This window comes from Mesoplodon mirus (assembly GCF_964341445.2).
Source record: "Mesoplodon mirus genome assembly, chromosome: 13".
In the NCBI taxonomy this organism is placed as follows: domain Eukaryota; kingdom Metazoa; phylum Chordata; class Mammalia; order Artiodactyla; family Ziphiidae; genus Mesoplodon; species Mesoplodon mirus.
In genome coordinates, this window is record NC_138989.1 from 28,696,461 (window position 1) to 28,714,232 (window position 17,772).

Here is a 17,772-nt window from a genome sequence, read left to right on the forward strand (position 1 = left end):
ACTGACAGGCGGCGCGGGGGCAGCCCGGCCGCCGTTTGGAAACAGCAGTTGGCGCCGTCCGGTTTCCCCGCCGGCCTGACGCGGCGCCCCGGGAGCGCGCGAGTCGAGCGGTCGCGGACTCTCGCTCCGCCGCGGAGACGCTGCGGCGGCTGGGGCCGCCGAAGGGGAGCCCAGCATGTCGCTGCCTCCGGAGAAGGCGTCCGAGCTGAAGCAGCTCATCCACCAGCAGCTGAGCAAGGCGAGGCGAGGCGAGGCGGGGCGGGCGGCGGGGGCCGGGCTGGGGCGGGAGGCAAGCCCCGCGGAGTCGCGTCGAGCACGGCTGTGGGGCCGCAGGCCGTCGCTTCACCGGGGAGTTGGCGGCGGAGGGGCTGCCGGTGCTCGGGGCTCAGCTGGGGCTCCGCAGCAGCCGCTTCCCGCCCGCCGCGCGCCTGTGCAGAGTGTCGGCGTCTTTCAGCCCCGCCGTGGTCCTGACACGGCACTGTGTCCCCCAGATTCATAAAGGGTCACTCAGTTAACTCACGGTCACATATAAAAAGTTGAAAGCTGACATTTAGCCTTTGATCATCTCCTGCAGGTCTCTGCTCTACTCTCAAAAAGCTGGTTTCGGTTGAGTGTTATTTGTGGGGAAATGCTAGCAAAGGTAATAGATAAGCAGTAGAGCTTATTTCTAGAACTTCTACTAAAAAATTCATCTTTAAAGTTTTTTTTCCTTTTAAAAACGTTATCTTTATTCTCAGTGAATTTCGGTGACAATTTCACATTTATTGTTACTTTAGAGGTCTTTCTGAATTTAGTCTATCTACACTCATTATGATTATTATTTTTTGGGGGGCGGGTCAGTATTTTAGAAAGAGGTTAGCTAGTTGGCAATCTTTGACTGATTTGTAACGTTTTAAGTCGTAATGCGAGTTTTCTGCATAGATGGATGTCCATGGCAGGATAAGAGAAATCCTTGCTGAGACCATACGGGAAGAACTGGCACCTGATCAACAACAGTTATCAACGGAAGATTTGATCAAAGCCCTTAGACGCCGGGGAATCATTGATGATGTGATGAAAGAACTTAATTTTGTTACTGTGAGTAATCTCTTAGAGGAAAAAATTTGAGAGTCTGAGTATATTCTCATGCTTACTGCTGCTCGTAGGGTCCATATTTGGGGCCTCTCCTTTTAGTAAAACTACTTTTTAAATAAGACCAGTTTGTCTAGTAATATCCTTGTCTCAAGTATGAGCTACTCTACCCTTGAATGGAGCAGGTAGGATTATGCCTCAGTGAAATTGGAGTTATGGACCTGATTATTCCCTTTACAGTGGGAGTTTTCTCTTGTTATTTTCTAGGTCTGTAACTTTAAGTATATATATTAGTCAAATTAGTTCACTACAACCTAATTCTTTTTTACTAATATTCTATAATTTTTCTAGATTAAGCTTATTTTTAAAATAAACACATTCTTTTGGCACTGTGTTTTCTAAGATGAACAAATTATCAGTTTCTTTAAGAAAATAATTGTCTGCATAAGAACCTTCAAATCTTTTCATACAAATAGGTCAGTAGTGAGGTGATAGCCTGTCAGTGCACAGATTAGTAAGTAGGTCTTCTTTTGAAACTGAGGCAATGATGAGAGACTGTGACCTCAATACCTAGGTAATATATTGTGAAAATTAGATGGACTTCATAATACACCAGGGAATAAGTGTTTTAGTACAGCATCCTTTTTTGGTTTTTGAGGTTTATTAACTCATTTGTTATAAAAATTGACCTAGTAACAGCTTCTGCTGTGTGAATGTGTCACTTCCTTATTAAAATCAGTTCTGGTCCTGGTGGAATCACAAGCCAGATGTTATATGAGGTTTGGAGAAAATTTAACCTTCTGTAAAGTGTTAAGAATTTGTTTTAGCATTCTGTGGACATGGCTTGAACATTAATTCCTTCGTGTTAGACTTTAGGAGTGACCAGTTGCATTACTGTTTTGGCAGGCTTTTCATTATTTTAACTATGCTAGGAAAGTAAGGACATTTTGAGGGGGTTTTATCCTATCTACTTTTGGTTCAGTTCTTAGTCCCATTATTGGCATTTCCTTGCTCAACTATAATTTTTGTTTTCTAATTTGTTTTGATTTTTTTCTGCCATTCTAGGATAATGTTGATCAAGAACTCCCTTCCTCTCCAAAACAACCTGTTGGCTTTACTGACAGACAATCAACGTTGTTAAAAAAAAGTATGTGTATTTCTTTTTAACATTAATTTAGATGTGGATAGTACTGCATATTGATGGGCTGTACTGTTTGGTATTTGATAGAAAACATTTTGATGGTTTTTTTTCCAGAATGAAATACTTATATTTTTGTGATTAATCATCCAAAAAACTTAGATTCTATTTTGCATGAAGTATATCAGAAGATTTAATTTATAGCTGGGTAGAAGCAAAACCAGGACCACCTGTTTCTCATATTTTATTAATATATCTTATAAATTGTACAGCCTTGCTTTTTTAATGGCAATGTAATTATCTAACAAGTATACTAGCTGAGTTGGTAATTGACTGAGTTGGTTTGTGGAGGTGAAGGAGTGTTGGATAAACAACTAAAAAATAAAGGTATCCTAAACCTTGGCTCTGACTCCTTTCTAGCTGGGAGAAAGTAGCCAGAGTGTAAATTCAGAAAAAGATACCGTATTAGGTATCTTTTCTTTGCGGGGTACACAGGGGCCTGGTATCTAGTAAATATGTTACTCTTTATTTAGTCTTTGGTTTTATTTCTGTCAAGTTATTATTTCCTGTTGTCTTGATCACATTGCTTAAGTTAATTGGCAGTTTCCTCATATATATTGCTACACTTTACAGCTAATATTGATCCAACACGGAGGTATCTTTACCTTCAGGTTTTGGGTGGAAAAGCTTTCTTGGAACATCTGCAAGAACCTGAGCCTTTACCAGGACAAGCTTGTTCAACCTTTACTTTATGTTTACATTTTCGAAACCAACGTTTTCGTTCTAAACCTGTTCCATGTGCCTGTGAACCAGATTTTCATGATGGCTTTTTACTTGAAGTACACAGAGAAAATTTAGGTAAGGAGCAATAATAAATTGCCATTTAATTTTGTAAATCTTTGTTAGGTTTTATTGCAGTACAACTTCTGCAATAAACAACTGCTTATGGAGAGATTTATAATGGATGAATCTCCCAGTCTTTTGTTTTATTTTTTTTTCCCTTGCTGCTTTTTTCTATTTAAACTACTTATACCTACCTTCTTGCTTTATTTTTGCAAATTAGTTTTCCCTGAATATTATTTTTTGACTGTTTTAATGGTTGGTTCTTTAGTAATAAAAATTTAAATGCTTGTTAGGTGGAGAATGAGACAGGATCCTCCTCATTTATGAAAGATGGCTAGATTTACGATGTCACGTAACTTTTACAATCAAAGTTTAGATGTGAATCTATTACTCATTTTTATGACTTTAAAATTATGATGCTTGATTACTGTAATTACTTCACATTGTTTCTTTCTGTAAAGGTATCTTACATATTTTAGTTGTCAATATCAAAATCTTTATAATATATTTGTAAACTTAACAGTTTTATAATTATATGTTCAGAATTTTAGATTACTGAGATGGCTAATGCACTACTAAAATTTTGTTATTTTTTACCCGGTGAAAAATGTTACCTTAATAAGGCAGTAAATGGCTTAAATTGCTAGCTCCAAGGTGCTGGATCTTTCAGTTTTGTGTAGATAATACAGTGGTTGTTTCTAGAGGTTTTGGGATAAAGGTATTTTATTCCTAAAATACCTTTATTAAAGGGGGATAATGGTATAATGGTGCCTTTATTAAAGGGAAATATTAAAGGGGAATGTTGACATATTTGAAGGCCTTTTATTGTGGTAGCATATATTATTTATGTACTTTTGAAGAGCAGACTTACCCCTTAGAGGTCAGAAAACACCAATATGCATTAAGTAACTAGGTAACTTGTCACAGTTCCACCAGTCCTCTCAAAAGTTAGTGATACAGATAGGACTGTACTTTTATTCCCAGTCTGTAGCATGCTTCCTGAGGCATTGCCAACTTGCTCTGTTTGATTTTATTTGTTTATTATTAGTATCCTTTTCAATGAAAGTATTCTTTTACGTTGGTCTAACTGGATATGTAATGTGGTGTAATTTTTTTTTTGTTTATGTTGCTAGGTGATGGAACTAGAATGGCTGATTCAACAACAATGTTATCAATAAGTGACCCAGTTCATATGGTGCTAATCAAAACCGACATATTTGCTGAGACCACTTTAGTAGCATCCTATTTTCTTGAATGGCGATCGGTTTTGGGCTCAGAAAATGGAGTGACCAATCTTACTGTGGAACTTATGGGTGTAGGTATGATGATTAATATCACTGTTACCTTTTTATAGCCACAGTTGGTTTGTAAGTACATTTTACATTTTAACAATGCCTTTGTAAGCCAAGGGGGAAACGTGTAAAAAGAATTTCATTGGAATTACAGTTGGACTCCAGTATTATAGTTTTAGGAAATGTCTCGAGTAGTGTGAGTATAGAACTTCACAGTCACTCTGGCCTTGTCTAAAGGAAAATTTTTTTTTCTGTGAGATGCATAAAGAAATCTTGACGGCTTTTTTCCTCCAAATTTATTTGCTATAAAGAAAGTTAAGATTCTTCACACACGCATGAATGCACTCACCCATACGTGACAACCTCCATCCTAGCACAGCCCAGAATACTGCGCATCCCATCAGTGCCAGGGCCTTCCTGTACCAGCGGTTCTTGCAGAACATGGAGTAGGTATTCTTCTAACCTTTTACAGGTGGGAAAGGGGCTCAAAGAAGGGCTAATTTGCTCAATGTCAGTATCAATGGTAGTATTGTTTGAGAACGGAGATGGTACCTGTCTTGTCACCATCTGGACTCTTGCATGCTACCTGATATGTAATACATATTTGCTAGTGGAATGAAAAAATAAAACCTGCACTGTTTTAAACACTACATATTATGCAACTACTGGGTTGATCAAAAAGATCTTATGGAAAAACCTGGACGAACCTTTTGGCTGACCCAATACTTGTGGTATTGAAATTAGGTTACAGAGTTAAACTTGGCCAGTGGACAATAGAGCTTTAGTAATTTAGATTTTGATAAGTTAGAACCCAGAATACATTTTTCCGTAAGTAAATAGTAGGGAGAAAGCTCTATGTAGGAGATTTTTTTAAAAATATATATATTTATTTATTTATTTGGCTGTGCTGGGTCTTAGTTGCGGCATGGGGGATCTAGTTCCCTGAGCAGGGATTGAACCCGGGGCCCTTGCATTAGGAGTGCAGAGTCTTAACCACTGGACCACCAGGGAAGTCCCAGGATATTTATTCTCAAAATAGATACCTTTTATTTGTTTTCAAATATAGACCTAACACAATAGTCATAGAATGACCAGAAAATTTCTGATTCATCAAAGAAATATTAAATAGTTCTGGCGTGAAGTATATTTGTTTTCTAATTCTTTAGATCCAGGCGTGGATTAAAAATTTGTACTCACATGTGAAAAATGGGAAGGGATAAGTAGAAATTACTCTATGTGACAAAATGTATAAATATTTTCTGAGAATGAGGTGTTAACAGTTGCTTTGTACTCAGCCATAAAAAGGAATGAAATTGGGTCATTTTTAGAGACGTGGATGGACCTAGAGAGTGTCATACAGAGTGAAGTAAGCCAGAAAGAGGAAAACAAATATCGTGTAATAATGCATATATGCAGAATCTAGAAAAATGGTACAGATGATCTTATTTGCAAAGCAGAAATAGAGACACAGACGTAGAGAACAAATGTATGGATACCAAGGCGGGGTGGGATGGGAGGAATTGGGAGACTGGGATTGACACATATACATTATTGATACTAAAAAAAAGAACAAGAAGAAAAAACCAGTTGCTTTGACTTTGTCTTTAATGAAGATAAAAATCAAGAATCATAAATTCTTTAGGTCTGAAAAGTCCTTTAAAATGTGATTTGGAAGCTAAGAAAATAGGTAATCTCCTTATAACTAGATAAAGGCCTTTGAACAAAATAAAAACTAATTTGATTTGGTTCATTTTTAATATGAATATTAAAGGTGACATTAAATATTATCTTTATTCCATGTAAGTGGTAAAGTACAAAAATTCTTAAATTATTTTGGTTAAACTTTGATTGACTAAATATATATAGTATTAAAACTTCTGAAGTTACATTTATTTACATTTACAGGCACAGAATCAAAAGTTTCTGTGGGAATTTTAAATATAAAACTTGAGATGTACCCACCACTCAATCAAACATTATCTCAGGAAGTAGTGAACACACAGGTAAATAATCCTGAATTTCTCTTCTTTGTGTGTGTGTTTTCATAGTAGTATATTTACCTGTTAATTGTAGAAAGTGTTCTCTTTTTAGAAAATTATCATTTATTAGTTTTAAGCAAGAGAAGGACAATATGACTCATTATTTAAAAATTTTTGTCTGGGGTCAAAAATGGTGGCTCTGACTATTGTATGGAGACTGGATTGTCCTGGGAAGTGTGAGAACAGGGAGACCAGTTAGGCCCTTACAGACAAGAGATGGTGGTGTCTTCGATTAGGGTACTGGTAACGATGGAGGAAATGCAGCAGAGATTTGTTACATATTTGAAGTAATTAATTAAGCAGAATGAATATAAATTGATATATATTTTTTAAATTTCAAGCTTGCTTTGGAACGTCAGAAAACTGCAGAGAAAGAGCGGTTATTTCTTGTGTATGCTAAGCAGTGGTGGAGAGAATATTTGCAAATTCGACCCTCACACAATTCACGGCTGGTTAAGATTTTTGCACAGGTTTGTAAGTTGTATGAGAAAAGCTTCACCCCTGTATTTGAGATTTACTGTTGTAAATGTAAATTTCATTTAACTTGAATTTGTAAAATGTATTTATTCCAGACAAATGAAAGTTTATTTATAAAATAGAATGCTGATTTTGTAGTACTCTCTTACAGTAGTAAGTAGGTGAGTGACATAACACAATCTTTGTTTTATTTTGGTTTTCTTTTTCAATTGTTTTTCTAAACCTTTTTTGAATATATTTGATTTAAACTAGATGAAAACTCATTTTGTTTAACTTGGAGTGTGTCCTTGATAGATACTTTGTACTAAATAAGTACTGGGACACTTTGCAATTTATATATAAATTCAACTTTCATGTGCAGAATTAGGAGTGTAGGCATGTATTTTTTTGTTAGGGTACATTTTTAAGGCAAACAATATTACATGTAATAATTTTATTTAACCCAGATCTCTAAGCTGGTGACCAGCAATATTTTACAGCAATTTAGTTGTGTATCTCTGCCTCTAATGTTTATTTTTATTATAATTTTAAAATATTTATTTATTTTTATTTGGCTGTGCCAGGTCTTAGTTGGGCACGCGGGATCTTTAGTTGCATCATGTGGGATCTAGTTCCCTAACCAGGGATCGAACCTGGGCCCTCTGCCTTGGGAGCGCAGAGTCTTAAATGCTGGACCGCCAGGGAAGTCCCTCTGCCTCTACTTTTTCTGTATCCTAAGCCCGTTTTCTCTTATTAATGAACCAACATAAGATAAATGATCAGATCCATTTGTTTTTTTTTAACAACTTCTGAGGAACCATTCAAATATTTTATATGTATTCAGCCTCGAGTAGGTGCTTTCATATGAGTATAGTGTATTTGGGGTAGTATTTCTCAGATCCTATACATTAGTCTAGCTTTAACCTACATTCCCTGGATTTTAGAACAGGCTAAAAATGGTTCAGTTTCTAGGTGAGGAGCTTGAGAATGGGAAACCTAGTTGACTTTTGGTGGAAATGCGGGAAGTGGCTTCTGACTTTCCAGTAGTGTTATCTATACGTTGAATGACTGGGCAGGTGACGTCAGGACAAGGGTGAAGAGAAACCAGTTGAGGTATAACTGGCTCCCTGCTGTTTATATAGTCTAGGGTGTGGTTATTCACTGCCCTGTGGAATCCCGGACCAGAGAGGGGACCTGCACAGGGAGGGAGGAGGGAAGTGGATCAGAGAAATGGCACATGGAAGAGCTGAATAATGTCCTGTTGTGTATACATACACACCACACCTTCTTTATCCATTCACCCCTTGATGGACACTTAGGTGTTTCCATAACTTGGCCGTTGTGAATAATGCTGCAGTGACCTGGGATGGGTGTGCAGGTATCTCTTTGAGATGCTGATTTCAGTTGCTTTGGATGTACATCCAAGAGTGGGATTGCTGGGTCGTATGATGGTTTAAGTTCTTACTGTCACAGGCTTTGGAGTCAGATGGCTCAGTGTTTGAATCCTGGCTCTGTTGTATAATAGCTGTAGCTTCAGTTTCTTTAACTATTTCTTTTTTATTTTATTTATTTATTTTTGGCTGCGTCGGGTCTTCGTTGCTGTGCGCCAGCTTTCTCTAGTTGCAGCGAGCGGGGGCTATTCTTCATTGCAGTGTGCGGGCTTCTTATTGTGGTGGCTTCTCTATTTGCAGAGCATGGGCTCTAGGTGTGTGGGCTTCAGTAGTTGTGGCACAAGGGCTCAGTAGTTGTGGCATGAGGGCTCAGTAGTTGTGGCACATGGGCATAGTTGCTCTGCATGTAGCTTCAGTTTCTTTATCGATGAAATGAAAATAATAAGAGATGTTATGAGGATTAAAAGAAAAATTGCATGCACAACACTCAGCAGCCTAGTGCTGCGTGTAAGGTGAGCACTCAAGTGGTGTCCAGAATTACTTTCTCTCATTAATGTATTCTAAGAAAAAGTGTTAAAATTGGGAATGATTAACCTGTCATTACAGATAATGTTTTCCCCTTCTCCTCCAGGATGAAAATGGGATAAATAGACCAGTCTGTTCTTATGTTAAACCACTTCGAGCTGGGAGGCTTCTGGATACTCCAAGGCAAGCAGCAAGATTTGTTAATGTCCTTGGTTATGAAAGAGCCCCTGTTATCGGAGGAGGAGGTAAACAGGAACAGTGGTGCACTCTGCTGGCCTTTCTCTGTAGAAACAAGGTATCCTACACACATAATAGAACTAAAAACCAGTACATCATAGTTATTGCGAGTTTATGATATATTTGTAAAAGAATTAACTTCGGAAAAAAGTACGTATTGTCAATTTGAACAAGTCAGGGTCTTGTTTTCATCATTTTCCTTAACATTTAAATGTCAGTACATTAAAAAAAACTTCACATCTTTATTTTCTCATGTAATTTCTTATTTAACATAATGTGATTTTTGTGAGGTGTAGGGACCTGCAAGTACTATAGTGTCAGAAACCAAGGTGGAGAGGTAAACAGTGAATTAGATATAGCACCAAGACCAGAACCATGGTCTTTTAGTACTATTCATGGGTTAAAATTTGCTTAGTTGGTACTTTTTTTTTTTAAAGAGAAAATGGCAGTTACAAAATGAATATGGAAAAAAATGTTGGATTGCACGGTATTTAGTTTCAAATATAAGTATATATTTAAGAATTTGTGTATATATATTGATGTTGAACGTAAATTAATTGATTTCAGTAAACTAATTTTATATATTATGGTATATTTTCTAATTTTCTGTGTTCTAAAAATTTTGATGATATTATGAAAACAAGACTATAGCATTCCAACTCTGTTGAAACACAACAGAAAAAATAAATTTCTTTAATGTATTATTGTTTTGAAATAATTTTTAGTCTGCAGTTGTGTAAATAGTACATATGGGTATTCACAAGGCAAAGCTTATACATTGGAAGAAACCATTTAGATTAGAGATTCATTTGTCAATTGGAAAGATTTTTAAAGACAATTGAAAACAGTTAAACATTACTTATCAAAAAAATTATTTTGATTTATTCCCAAGTTGTAGTTCCCAGAAGTTGTATGTATGGATTTAAACTTAAAATAAAAATTTCAAATATAGTAGGAATGGTACATATTTTAAATTATTATCTAAATAATTCTTTTGTAAAACAAATAATCACCCCCTTTGATTCTCTGTTTTCTTTTCTTTTTTTTTTTTTTTTTTTTTTGCGGTACGCGGGCCTCCCGGGCCTTCCACTGTTGTGGCCTCTCCCGTTGCGGAGCACAGGCTCCGGACGCACAGGCTCAGCGGCCATGGCTCACGGGCCCAGCCGCTCCGCGGCATGTGGGATCCTCCCAGACCGGGGCACGAACCCGCATCCCCTGCACCGGCAGGCGGACTCTCAACCACTGCGCCACCAGGGAGGCCCTGTTTTATTTTCTTTACCTGAGTTTATTTGAAGAGATAGCACAGCTTGACTTAGAAGTTTGAAAATTATTTAAAATATTTTTCTTGCACAAACAATAGCTTTACAACAGTAAAGGTGAAATTTTACCCATAATTCTATTTTTCATCTATTTTTATATTTTTATGTTTCTCTCCTGTGTATATATGATTTTTTCCATAATTATAATTGATATAAATAAAAATTTGTGCCCTGCTTTTATAAATTAGCATTATGCTTTGAACATTTTCCTATGTGTTGCTACAGTCATTATGATCTCCATCTTTTAATGGCTGAATAAAGTTTTCATGAGTTGATATATAAGATCTGCTTAACTGTTTTGCTGTCATAGGATCTGTTTTGCCATCATAGGAACTGCTTCTTTTGGCTAAGTTAGGCTTGCTTCCAATTTTTTTGATATCACTGTGAATGAATTTTTGCATTGAATGTCTTTGGTTGTATTGTTATTTTTCTTTTGAAATTTTTTTCTAATACAAAATCTCATGTATAGAAATAACTGGGTCTAAAAGGTTAGATATTATATTTTTCAAAAGTCAATTTAACAATTATAAGATGCTATTTGTTTTATTATTGTTAATTAAAAGACAGCAGTGTAGAGCCACTAATGCAAAATTTGGGGGGAAAGAAATCATCCCTCATTCTAGCACTGAACTCAATAGTTATTTTTGCTTTTGTATATTACCTGTAGTCCTACACTTAAATACATATCTTCATATAATTATACCCTACTGTTAATTAATTTTAATACCTTTTTCACAGAAAATGTCAGATATTTTCTATTATTTTTGTTGTTTCATAATTTTTTAAATTGTGAAAATAATATAACATTATCAAAGAGAGTTTAGACAAGAGAAGGGGAAACTATATATATATAATCTATGCTAATTGTAGCTATTGTTGGTGTTCTGTTGTTCTTTTATCCAATCATTTTTTTCTATGTATGTATTTCCTTAAAACGATCATGTATAGATACTTTAATTCATTGTTTTAATTTAAGTTTGAGTATTTTCCCATTTATTTTCATTTCCTACTATATGATTTGTCAGCTTGTGTGTTCATGCCCCTTAGCTATTTATCTTTAAATTCTTACTGCTTTCCTTCTATGTTGTATGAGTTCTTTATAAACTTTGGAATCTTAAAGTGTACATATTATGCCTATCAGATTTGTAGGCACTGATTTTGTAAAATAGGTGCTTTTAAAATTTGTATGTTCTTTTTTCCCCTCATTGTTTTAGCTTAACACTGGACTAATGATTAAAAGTGAAAATTTAATAATACTTTTTAATTGCAATTTTGTATTTAAATATTTAAAGAGGAAACAATATGAAGGAGTAAATAGTTAACTTTACTTCCTTTCATTTCCAGGGAGACTGTGAAGACCATGCCAACCTCCTGTGCAGCCTCCTTCTCGGATATGGGCTGGAAGCCTTTGTCTGTGTCGGGACAAAGGCCAAGGGAGTGCCCCACGCATGGGTTATGACGTGTGGGACTGATGGAACCATCACTTTTTGGGAGAGTTTAACAGGACACAGGTTTGTCAGCTAAGTTTATAAGGATATTAACATGAAGGTGTAAATATTGTAAACTATAGGTTCTTTGTTTGTATTGATGATACTCAAAGACACGTATTGATAATTTTGGTTATATAAAAAATTAAGTAAGATAGCTAGGAACTAAACTCTAAGAAAATTTGTACACCTAAAATGTTCTTTACCAACATGATATTAATAAAAAATGAATTATGTTTATTTTTAATTTTGTGTAATTGGCTTATGTTTTTTCTTTTCTTTTTTTTTTTGGCCGTGCGTGCCACGTGGCGTGCGGGATCTTAGTTCCCCGAGAAGGGATCCAACCCGTGCCCCCTGCAGTGGAAGTGTGGAGTCTTAACCACTGGACCACCAGGGATGTCCTGGCATATGTTTTTCCTGATGATCGTCCCTAAGCCTAAAAATACAAGTTGTAAATCATTTCTTTTGAAAATTTGATGTGGTTACCAACTCTGTGTTGGTAAATCCACTGTACTTTTTTTCAGTGTCATCAGATTTTGAAAGAGCGAAATGTTCCCTCCTTCCTAGAACATTCTCTTCCTTAGCTTCTCTCGTAGCACTGTGTTTCAGTTTTCATTATTCCTCTTTGGCAGTTCTCGGGTTTCCTTCATTTTATCTTCAAATGTGGGAGTTCCTGAAGACACAGCCCTGGGCCCTCTTCTCATTTTCCTGGGTTTTCTTTTTCCTTGGTTGATAATCATTTTAGTTAGTTGTACCTAAAAATGTATAACTAAATTATTTTGTTATCTGATAAATGTTTTTGATCTTAATGCTATACACAGAATATGTTCTTGTGTTAAAGGAATAAAATTGGTTCTATATCATAAGATGTGCCATACAGTTAACATAGAGTAATCAAATTGTGGAAATAGAAGAAGGAAAAACAAGTATTAAACTGTAGTCCTGGGAAATAGTTATGACCTTAAGTGTTAGAATAATTTTTTTCCTCAATAAGCTGCTGTTGTCTTAATTTTTAAGTTCTTATTATATAAAATTATGATTAACCTTTTTTAGGTACCTCCACAAACCTACCAGTCCTGATGAGCCTTCAGCTGCTGAACAGCCCAAACCGTTGTACCCGTATCGAACAATCGGTTGTGTTTTCAATCATCAGATGTTCCTGGGAAACTGTCAGCCCTCTGACTCAGTAGAAGGCTGTGTGTTTGATTTGAATGATGAGTCCAAATGGAAACCCATGAGTGAGGAAGCAATTAAATCCGTGTGTGCTCCAGGGGCCACCACGTCCCTTCCTCCCTTCCCTCCGCTGTGTGCGTCCACAATCGATGCTTCAGTGACAAGCAATGAAATTGAAATGCAGCTCCGGCTACTCGTGTCGGAACACAGGAAGGTAATTAACACTGACGTTTGTGCTTTCGTGCAGTTTTTTCATTTGTTTATGTATTTAATAATTTGGGGGGGGCATGTAAAATAGTGCCAATCAATATTCTAGCCCTAAACAAAGCAAATTCAATCCCTTCCTTTATGAAGCTTGTAGTTTTGAAAATCATGAGAGTAAAGTTCTGAGATTCAAAAATTTCTAAACTCACCAATACTTCGAGAATTTATTACTTCCTTCTAGAAATGAAGAACAGTGGACTTGTTCAGACTTTTGTGAATTTGGATTTCCTCTTTTTAAAGTACTTATTCAAATAATTTCCCATTGAAAATATTGGGTTAATTTTTTTCATATTCATTTTTTTCCAGGTTTGTTTAGTTTGTTTTGTTTTTCTATTACATTAAAGTAGGTAGATGTAAGATGGTATCCTCATTGTGTCTTTAATTTGCATTTCCCTGATTACTAATGAGATCAAGCTTCTTATTAGTCATTTAGATTTCTTTTGTAAAGGGCCTTAAAGGAAACATAAAAAGAACTAATCATAAAGGAAAAGATTAGTATATTTTAAGAACTTACGTTCATCAAAAGAAATCATTAAGAGAGTGAAAAAGCAGCCTTGGAGTGGGAAAAGTTATTTGCCACACATATAACCAACAAAAGACTAGAGTCCAAAACTTCTGCAGAAGATTGATTTCTAATTCACCTTTTGGGATTCCCTAGTAGACTCCCCACCTTGGATGAGCCCTGATACTCATGTTCCTTGAGACCATCAAAGGCAAGCTGATTATCAAGTATGTTCTCTGGGCTCCCAATTACTCTTAGCTTTGGCCTCTAAAATCTTACCTACTTGCCAACTCCTCAAAGCATTTAGGAATATGTTTTGGGAAGTATTTAATGTGGCATCTGTAGTGTGTTTGCAGCAATAGGTGAGTCAGGGCCCCAGCTCACTGCACCGCTGGAAGCCAAAGCCCCTGCCTTGTGCCCTCCTCCATTGCTTGTATTGCCGTTTAGTTTTCTTAGCTCCTGTTCACAAATGAAACCGATATTTTATTACATTATAAGAGTTACCTTGTATAGAAAAAGAAAACAAAACTGAGCCGGATGCCATTGATGATCACTAGCTAAGTTAGTGGTGTCTGTAAACCAGCAATTGGGATTCCGAGGAAAAGTATAGGTGATCATAGACCTTGGAATCACTTGAAACCAGTTGAAACTGAATGTGAAATTAGATCTGTTATGATAATCAAAATATTTAGAATTTTGAGTTTGTTTGTAACATTAAAAAAAATCACGTGTCTAGATAGCAATAGTTCATTTGATATTATAAATGACATTAGAATTGCCTTCAACATGTTCTAAGTTTCCTGAGGGCCTAAAGCCTGTGCTCTTCGGTACCTTTTACAGAATAAATGCTTGGTAAATATTTGAGTTTAATTATATATGCAATTTGTTGACTTTTCTCCCATACTACAGTTGAATTTATGGTGGGAGCAATCAAATTAAGCAGATTCAATCTTGCTAAACTCTTTAAAGTTAAATAAAACGTGACCTCAGGGCTTCCCTGGTGGCGCAGTGGTTAAGAGTCCGCCTGCCGATGCAGGGGACGGGTTCGTGCCCCGGTCCGGGAAGATCCCACATGTCGCGGAGTGGCTGGGCCCGTGAGCCATGGCCACTGAGCCTGCATATCTGGAGCCTGTGCTCCTCAACGGGAGAGGCCACAACAGTGAGAGGACCGCGTACCGCAAAAAAAAAAAAGTGACCTCAGAATTCAGTGACACTGTGTCTTCCGCAGTAGGATGATTCCTTATGGTCTTGTGGACATTAAGGAAGTACAGGATTTGGAGCCTTCACTAACATCATTGCATTGGCCGATTTTTGTTGTTTCTCTAAGAAGTAAAACCTGATACCTGTGGTTCCTTTTATAATTTTTACTTCTGTGTATCCTTATTATCATAGGAAATTAAGAAAATTATGACAGGTTTTAAAAATCTTTTGGCATACATTAAAATAATCAATTATTAAAATAATCAGTAAAATAATCAATTTCCCTTTCGATTGCTGTAGGATCTTGGCCTCACTACTGTTTGGGAAGACCAGCTTTCCTATCTCTTATCACCAGCTCTGGCATCTTATGAATTTGAGCGTACAACCAGTATATCTGCGGGCAATGAAGAATTTCAGGACGCCATCAGGAGGGCTGTACCTGATGGTCACACATTTAAAGGGTTCCCGATACACTTTGTGTATAGAAATGCGCGGCGCGCCTTTGCCACATGTCTTCGGTAGGTGGATTGTGACATCACAGATATTTCTGACTTAATCTCAGCCATCAGTATGGTTCTCATTTAGGAATGACTTCAGAGTCACACAGGCAGCTCTTATGATGTATCCTCCTGCCACAGGTTGTGATTCATTAGGACCGGAATGTAGCTCTAGAGAGTTCGGGATAATTTTCCCAATGGTTTTGGTCAATCTAGTTGAGGATCACTGATCTTATCTAGCGTCACTTTAAAAATTTATAGACTATGAGGAAATAGTTTATAATTTGAATAGTTTCACCAAAATTACAGAGCCATTGGTAGCAGAGACAGGATTTTTAAAAATCATTTTTTTAACATCTTTATTGGAGTATAATTGCTTTACAATGGTATGTTAGTTTCTGCTGTATAACAGAGTGAATCAGCTATACGGATACATATATCCCCGTATCTCCTCCCTCTTGCATCTCCCTCCCACCCTCCCTATCCCTAAAAATCATTTAAAATACTGACTTTCTTGGGAATAAGAAAGTAAAACCTAAATTCATTTCTTAATTGAATACATTTTCTTTCTTCTGTAGGTCTCCTTTCTGTGAAGAAATAATCTGTTGCCGTGGAGACCAGGTGCGACTGGCAGTTCGTGTCCGAGTGTTTACTTACCCTGAATCTGCATGTGCTGTTTGGATCATGTTTGCTTGTAAATATCGCTCGGTACTATAGGACTAACTAACATTTCTATAAGAATATACCTGTATTTTATTGGAATTTTACACATTGTATTGATACATTACTAGCTGTTTAGAGGTTCATTATTTTAAAAATCACAGTCTGGCTTGGATGTCATATTTCACTTTTGTATATACCTGATTAATAATGTTTGAAAAAAATGATGTGTGTATTTAAAAATTAAGGTTGAAAAACTTGTATAAATCTGAGTAGAAGTTAGTATAAATTAAGTGTGTATCCTATTTTAATAAATGCTACTTTGTAGGTAGTCAGTAGTTTAAATATGAATATAAAATTTACTCAGTTTTCTTTACATTAACAGGTAATCAGAAAGTTATTTGTCTAAGAGTTTGAGCCATAGTAAAATTAATATGATTATTATTTTTCATAGATTAATGGGATTATTTTATATAAGTTAGGAGACTTTAACTTCACAACAGATTTATTTATTACATAGGTGAAAATACATTTTGATGAATTTACCACTTTTGTGGTTTACCCATAACCATAGGGATATTTGTGACTTTCCAGAGAGTTATGGGAAGATATGGATGCAGGAGCAGGGAAAAAACTAGTACCAGAAAAGCATAAATATTAGTAACAAAACAAACTGCACTTGAAAGTACACAAATAATTTATAAATATTTGTTAGTCTGATTCATTATAAAAGTGAATTGGGTATTTTAGAAAAAATTTATCATACCCTTTTGTTATGATGTTGAGAAATTGTTTTCTGTAATTAATATTGTCAGTCTGTTGCTGGCTGATTTTCTGTGGTCAGAGGATTCATTACTAGCCTCTCATGGAGTCCATCTTCTGAAACCACAGTTTTCTTTCTTTCTTTCTCCATTTGTGGTAAAAACATCGATGTATATGTGATAAATCTAAATCAGAATTGTGTGTGAGGCCACTGAAAAATAAGCCTCTTTGAGCGCCTCCATGCCGATGTTTGATTTTAAATTGAGCACAGTGAGCATTGAAGAAAGAGGCTGTAGCAGTTTGACTGTAAGAAGCTGCCTGACGGATTACTTTGCAGGTCCGTCAGCCTCTCTGCACAGCTCTCGGTTCAGTTCCTTCTCCTGCTGGGCTTCTTAAGAAAGTGACTGTGTACTGTTGGCTGTGCAAGTTATTCTTTTCATCACTTTAATACACCATCACAAATAAGATGATTTAATGTTTTAAAAATTACAATCTAAAGATATCCTAAAATTTACTTTTTGTTTTATTTTTACATATGATAACTATTTATGATTTCACTTGTTTAAAAAGTCTGAAAATATCCCTCCTGTATCAATTTTTATTGAGAACAATCAGGAGTTTCTTGAGAGACTGACATGACTTTAGAGGATTAGCGAGATAGGAGTTAGACTTTTACTCTGTTGCTGGAATTACTCACAAAGCTACTGACAGAGAAATTGGCTTGTAGTTTTCAACTTCTGGAACACACTCTTTATGAGGCATGTACTAAGAGGCAGACTGTATAATGTATGAGATCAAGGCTGTGTTGTTATCTTTGAGGCTGGGCTTTCTGCCTTATTGTGACAGAGTAACACAGGTACTTATAATGCGCCTTTGGTGTAAATTCTAAAATAAATTTCCTTTTTATGCACTTTAA

The 17,772-nt window shown here is 36.2% G+C and overlaps 1 protein-coding gene across 2 annotated transcripts; it reads left to right on the top strand.

Annotated features, from left to right (window-relative positions):
- Nucleotides 1-7: 7 nt before the first annotated feature.
- CEP76 (centrosomal protein 76) lies at nucleotides 8-17,772 on the top strand. 2 transcript variants are annotated; one of them, XM_082640718.1, is made up of 12 exons: nucleotides 8-238; nucleotides 922-1,077; nucleotides 2,137-2,218; nucleotides 2,843-3,067; nucleotides 4,186-4,371; nucleotides 6,250-6,347; nucleotides 6,725-6,853; nucleotides 8,862-9,050; nucleotides 11,656-11,822; nucleotides 12,852-13,185; nucleotides 15,238-15,455; nucleotides 16,013-17,772. In XM_082640718.1, the coding sequence occupies exons 1-12, from the start codon at nucleotides 176-178 to the stop codon at nucleotides 16,149-16,151; spliced, it is 1,986 nt and encodes a 661-aa protein (XP_082496844.1). In that variant the 5' UTR covers nucleotides 8-175; the 3' UTR covers nucleotides 16,152-17,772. The 2 variants fall into 2 exon arrangements, with proteins under 2 accessions (XP_082496844.1, XP_082496845.1); XM_082640719.1 differs by having other exon boundaries at nucleotides 3,050-3,067.

Bases quoted from the DNA above. Each gene is read 5' to 3' on its own strand.
- CEP76 (XM_082640718.1), top strand. From the start codon at position 176: ATGTCGCTGCCTCCGGAGAAGGCGTCCGAGCTGAAGCAGCTCATCCAC. The intron at 2,219-2,842 runs GTATGTGTATTT...TACACTTTACAG, and splicing joins ATCAACGTTGTTAAAAAAAA to CTAATATTGATCCAACACGG. The intron at 6,854-8,861 runs GTTTGTAAGTTG...CTTCTCCTCCAG, and splicing joins TGGTTAAGATTTTTGCACAG to GATGAAAATGGGATAAATAG.